The sequence below is a fragment of the Benincasa hispida genome, chromosome 1 (assembly GCF_027475165.1).
Source record: "Benincasa hispida cultivar pf3 chromosome 1, pf3_genome.v1.1, whole genome shotgun sequence".
Classification (NCBI taxonomy): domain Eukaryota; kingdom Viridiplantae; phylum Streptophyta; class Magnoliopsida; order Cucurbitales; family Cucurbitaceae; genus Benincasa; species Benincasa hispida.
The window spans coordinates 47,687,674-47,694,152 of NC_143478.1; the positions used below are offsets into that span (position 1 = coordinate 47,687,674).

Sequence of the window (6,479 nt, forward strand, 5' to 3'; positions counted from 1 at the left end):
ATACTTTCGGCTATACAGGTAAGAGTATAAGTAACTAAATCAGCATAACCATACCTTGTAGGAGCCTGTCTCACACTTTGAGGTCTGTCACATGTAAGTTGATAGTTCTATAGGTCATTGTTACTTGCACTTCTTCACGGAAAGCTCCCTCATCAATCAAAATCCTCTATTGTTGAGGCTATCCACCATCAAAACTAGATTACTATGAAGATTCTGTTTGTGAAACTAGTGATGACTGATCAATAGATTCACTTGAGCTAACTGATGGTCGTGCTTTAGAATCAACTCTAACCTCTACCTCAACCTGATGAACTGTCTGTTTTTTTTTTTTTTTTTTTTTTTTTGTTGCTCCTTGACATAAAATGACATCTCTTCTCCATTAAAAGTTCCATATCTACTAATGATACATTTATTTATGCTCTCATCCAAGCATCAAAATTTATATCCTTTAACATCCTGAGAATAGCAAATAAACATATATTTCAGTACCCTCTTATTTAGCTTTCCTTCCTTAGCATGAACATAAGTTGAAGATCCTAATACTCCAAGATGACCCAAACTTGGAACTTTTCCTGTCCATATCTCTTGAGGAGTGTTTAAGCCTAAAGCAGAAGACGAACTCCTATTAATGAGATATTGGGGAGTTTAAGTAGCTTCCCCCCAAAACTTTTAGGGTAATGAAGCATTTGTCAAGTGACATTTTGTGCACTCCATAATTGTTCTGTTAAACCTCTTAGCTAAACAATTTTGCTGCAGAGTGTACATAGTAGTAAAATACCTCATGATTCCCTTAAATTTGCAAAAATTATTGAATTTTTTACTCACAAACTCTAAACTGTTATCTGTCCTCAGATATTTTACCTTCCTACCTGTTTGGTTCTCAACCTACTTCTTCTATTCATGGAATTTCCCAAAAACTTCATCCTTTTGTTTAAGTGGATACATCAACACATTCCTTGAAAAATCATCAATAATTGACATGAAGTATCTTGAACCTCCCATTGAATATACCTTAGTAGGACCCTACAAATTTGAATGAACATAATCTAGTATACCTTTAGTTGAATGCTTACCTTTCCCAAACTTCACTCTGGTAGACTTTTCTATTATGCAATGTTCACAAAATAGGAGTTCAATGTCTTTAACTTCTCCAAGCAAGTCTTATTGTGAAAGAACCTGTTGACCTCTTTCACTCACATAAATTAACCTTTTTTTCATAATATAGACATATCTATCTCTTTGCCATATGCAACAACACCACTACCTGAACTTGTAGTACCCTCCAACACATAATGGTCATTCCTCAAGGTCCTCTTTCAGCTTAACCAAAGAACTTTTGATAACCTTCAGATCTCCCTTCTCAAATTTATAAGAATAACCTACTCTAACTAATTTACCCAGAGAAATTAGACTTTGTTTGAGTTCTGGAATATACCTTACATTTCTAAGTATTTTGATCAACCCATCATGTGTTGGTATTCGACAGACCCAGATCCTTTTACATCACAGGCACTATTATCACTAAGCAAAACTTTTCTCCCCATCATTTTTCTAAAAGTCAATAAAATTAGGAGTCATATGATACGTGCACCCTGAATCCATGACCTAAGCATCTTGAATATCCTTGCTAGACATCAACAAGACCTTTGCTCAATCATATCCTTCAGTAACATTCGTTACACTAGATTCACTTGCATGCATGCTACCTGATGCTTCTTTGGTATTGTTTAAAGGGTAATGTTTCTTAAAATTTCCTTGTTTATGGCACAATAAATACTTTTCGGCTTTCCCTTTTAATTTCGACAGGATCTCTTCTCTTTTCCTTACCGGTTCTTTTTTTTTTTTATTTCTTTCTTTGGCCATGACTAACTCTCCTTCCTTGCATTCCTTTTTAATTTCAAGATTTCTAGTTCCCAAGGCATCCAACACTATATCCATGGACAATGAATCTCGTCCATATTTAATAGCTGCCTTAACTTCTCAAAACGATTCGGACAATGAATTTAAAAGAATGACTACTTGATTTTCATTCGATATCTTCTCTCCGATGTTATTGAGATCAATTATAATTTTTTGAAATTCATCTAAATTCTCTTATAGGCCTTTACTCAAGTCCATCTTATATCCAAAAAAAATCTTTTTTAGATATAATTTATTTGGCAAGTACTTAGTCAAATAAATACTTTCTAACTTTTTTCATAACTCCGCAGTAGTAGTAGCCTCATCTAATAGCCTAAGCATCCCATGTGAAAGATACAGAATTATCGTCGAATAGGCTATTTCATCCATATCCTTTTTTTTCATCGTCTGTAATTGTGGGTGGAAGGTCTTTTTCATCTAAGATTTTAGCTACTTTGCCCTAATAAAGTGAAGATACAATTAATTACAAAAATGTCATTGGATACAATTTACATAATTGCCATTGGGTTTTAATTACTCAATTTCTCTCAAATAGAACCCACTTAAATATCTAGGTTGTTTTTAAATATAGAAAAATGAACCTAAATATTTACAAAATATAGAAAAATTTTAGAACTATCAATGATAGATGTTGATAGATACTGATAGACTCTATTAGTATCTATCATTGATAGTTCTAAAATTTTGCTATATCTTGTAAATATTTTCAATAGTTTTACCATTTCAAAAAAATTCTCTAAAAAACTAGTTATTTTCAACATCTGTTTTTCAAAAGTTATAATGTTGCTTCTATATTTAGCTAGTTATCTAGTTAACCCTTTTAGTCACCCTAATTTCATTTTTCCAAATTTAGTTAATTTTAATCAATCTTAAATTTTATCTCTGTAATTTTAATAAATCTTTAATTTAGCTCTTCAAACTTTAAATTTATCGTCGCTTGGTTAAATAATAATAATAATTTTCATACAAGAAAGGTACCATATGAATATATATTTTCAAAATTATAGACAAAATATGTTCATAGAGACTACATTTTTTTTTTTTTTGGAAAAAAAACAACAATAACTAAAAGCATGGACTATAAAAATTTAAGATTTATTTCTCAAGCATGTGTACTAAAATTGAATATTTGAAAATATAAAGACTATAATATAAAAACCGAAATGATATTTTTACCTTATAATAGTTAAAATGTAAAGAATAAGTTCTCATAAAAGAACAAATGTATAGAATAATTAAGGAAGCATGCCAATATTATGTTAACATTATAATAACATTCAAGGTACACACACAACAATGGAAGTTAAGAGAGAAAGCCATCTTATTTAAGATAATAATTTCAAGAACCAATCCAAAGTTGGTATTACATTACTTTTTTTAGTTCAATTGTTTGCAAAGGTGAGCATCCACATCTTTGCATATTTTAACTCCAAATTGGAGATAGCTATTTGGTGGAGCAACATTTTCATTTGCCTTCACAAACTCCACACACCAATTAACTGAGCTATTGCCATTGTTTCCACCATCATTGACTTCAATTTTCACATTGAACATTTCAAAATCTTTGAATAAATCTCCTTCAAGACATTCATAAATGATTGTTTTGTTAGGCTCATCCACAAGTAGCTTCACCTTTACTTCAACTGAGCTACCTGTGTACATATATAATGTTTCCAACCCCAAATCAATGGTTAAATCATCATCCAACCCCATAACTCAAGTTATTTGGTTATAAGAAAAATTAAAGAAGAAACTAACATATATCGTTTGTAAGTTGAAAATTACTTAAACAAAAATTAACTTACAAGTTTATTCGATGAAATTTCAGGATTATATTAAATAGGTAGTCTCTAAAGTTTAAAAGTTATTCAACGTGTGTATTAAGTCTTTAAGCCTTTCAATTTTATATCTAATAAATAACATATTCGATATTATCTTTTCAAAATTTACTGGATGTAAGATTAAAGTTTAATGCTCTTTATTAATAGACATAAATTTTAATTTAATTTTGTCTAATACATTTGTAAATTCTAATTTTTTTTAATGTATCAAGGACCAATTAAAACACAAAATTAAAAGTATTGAAGGACCTATTAGACGGAATTTTGAAAGCTCAAGGACCTAGTAATAGTTTAGAGTTGAAATCGTATAGCCTTGAATAAGTTTGTAATTTTTAAACGGTTTGAGAAGGAGTGAATTGAAGTCATATAGATTTGGCCAAGTATTAGACAAGCATTGTTTTGTAGGATTCATTAAAGTAGCTTTGGTTTAGGTAATTATCCAAGTGTTGTGTTAAATTTATGAATGTTTATGTTTATGAATTGATTATTTATTCATCAAGGTTTGGTTGGGGCCCGTGGTGGGTGTGAGATTATTATTTTGTTAAGTTTTATTTTTTTTCTTTTTTTTATTGTTATGTTTATGAAGTTTGAATGTTATGTAGGGTGGGTTGAGATTAATTTTCAAATGTTGGGTTGAGAGTTTTTTCATACATTTTATCTTGAGATAATGGGCTATAATGTCTTAATTTAATCAAATTTTCGGTAAATTTGATGCTTTGGAAGTATCTTTTGGAATCACAAGCTCACAACACATGTCATCACACTTTCTCTTATATGTTCCTCAAGGCACATTGTTTGGACCACTATATTATATATGTAAATATGATTTTCTAACACACTTCTCTCTCTCTTTTATGTAATAAAGAATACTATCGACGACTTTGTTTGTTTAGTTGAAACTTTATGTGAAAACTTTTAATTTGCTTAATTATTATGTTCTAAATTTCAAGATATTGAGATCAATTTGTTTAAAAGAAGAAATAATGGAATCACCAAAAAAAAAAAAAAACGTCATCTCCTGACAATGCCGTCGAGAGTTAAGTTATCTCCCAACAGGCAAGTATGTTGTCAAGAGTTTGATTCAGAAATTGAGTTTTTGAATTTTTGAATCAAATTTCCAACAGTATTGTACACCGTCAAGAGAACGGGCAATGGCCGATGGTCACTTGACGCCGTTGGGAGTCCTCATCTCCCAATGACGAATATTACGCATCTGGAGTTTGTTCAAGCTCCAGACGGTATGGCTTTGTTCTTCGAGAGATGGACTCTTGATGGGTATTCCTTGACTATTCTCCCGACTAGGCAAATGACGTTGGGGGTTGATCTCTTGACATGAGTTTAATTATTTTCTGACGAATTTGGCATTGGGAAAATATTGTTTGCTTGTAGTGATTTGATATTTATGAAATTTATGTGATCTATTATGATAGAAAGTGGAAAGTACAGAGACCCTATTAAATTTTATGCAACTATGAAAATTTAGGGTCTAAACTTGTACTTTAGCCTTATTTTATATGTATAAATAGCTCATTTAATTTGGTTATATCTTACATGTCGATTATGCAGTTGATTATATTATAAGATTATTCTCAAAATTTTAAATTTATGTCTACTTGATCCGTGAAGTTTCGGAAAGGTCTAATAGGTCATTGAACTTTCAATTTTGAATTCAATAGGTCTTAAACTATAAAAAGTATCTAATAGCTAGGTCTTTAAACATTCAATATTTGCATCCAATAAATCTTTGTATCTTAAATTTTGCAATTAGATAGTCATAGATCTAGTCAACATTCTTTTTTTTATATAAATTCATATATCTACTAGACAGAAAATTGATAGTTTAGTTAGACAAAAAATTAAAATTTATATTCAATAGACCTATAAATTTTTAAAAATCCTAATAAATTTCAAAGAACTAATGTTGGACACAAAATTGAAAGTTTGATAGATGTATTAGACATTTTGAACATAGGTTTGAAAGTTTACGAATAAGAACGAGAGCAAGAGTGTGAGCAAGAAGAATCTCACCGAAACCAAAGTCGTATTTCCAGACGGAGACACTGCCATGAGTGAAACTATTTCCTTCTACAAACTTATAGCTCTCAACATTTCCAGGGAACATTCGAGGAAAATAGTCCATTTTGTTCTTAAAAAACTGATAAAATCTTTTACCAGATGACTTCAGCTGCACCTTCTCGGAGATCTTAGCAATCTGAGCCATTTCTGCAAACTACTGCAAGACAAGATGATAATCTGTTCATCCATGTCCAAATGAAGTGCCTTTTTATAGCCAAAATGGTATCAAAAAGTGGGATTTTATTGATGATGACTTTTGATTCTTCTTGTTGAATATAATCATCATTTTTCAAGTAACAATGAATATATATGCATAATCAAATATTCTGTTCTATCTGTAAAGCATTTTGCATTTGCTTGCTGATGAATAGGAGCACTTGAGATTATATTCCGTCCGATTTCTGAATGTCTTAGCCCTATTTAATAATCATCAAGTTTTATTGATGTCACAAACACTTGCCAACTTTTCTTTTGCCTTATTAGAGTGGCATACAAGAGGATCGACACGAAAATGTGATAGAAGAAGAGTTTTAGCATGTGAGAGTACTATTGTACGAGTGAGTGTGAGTATGAGGAGGGAGAAGTGTGAGTCGCTTATGAAATTTAAGTTATTAGTACAAAAATCTCAATTAATCATTTGAT

General features: G+C 30.8%; 1 protein-coding gene across 1 annotated transcript; it reads right to left on the reverse strand.

The window, feature by feature from the left end:
• Positions 1-3,217: 3,217 nt before the first annotated feature.
• LOC120072001 (MLP-like protein 34) lies at positions 3,218-6,025 on the reverse strand. The gene is made up of 2 exons (XM_039024428.2): positions 5,790-6,025; positions 3,218-3,572 (listed from the first exon to the last, which is right to left on the reverse strand). The coding sequence occupies exons 1-2, from the start codon at positions 5,980-5,982 to the stop codon at positions 3,298-3,300; spliced, it is 468 nt and encodes a 155-aa protein (XP_038880356.1). The 5' UTR covers positions 5,983-6,025; the 3' UTR covers positions 3,218-3,297.
• Between the last annotated feature and the right edge of the window lie 454 nt (positions 6,026-6,479).

Coding starts and splice junctions, on each gene's coding strand:
- LOC120072001 (XM_039024428.2), bottom strand. CDS start 5,982: ATGGCTCAGATTGCTAAGATCTCCGAGAAGGTGCAGCTGAAGTCATCT. Junction 3,573..5,789: donor GAAATACGACTTTGGTTTCG/GTGAGATTCTTC, acceptor ATATGTACACAG/GTAGCTCAGTTGAAGTAAAG.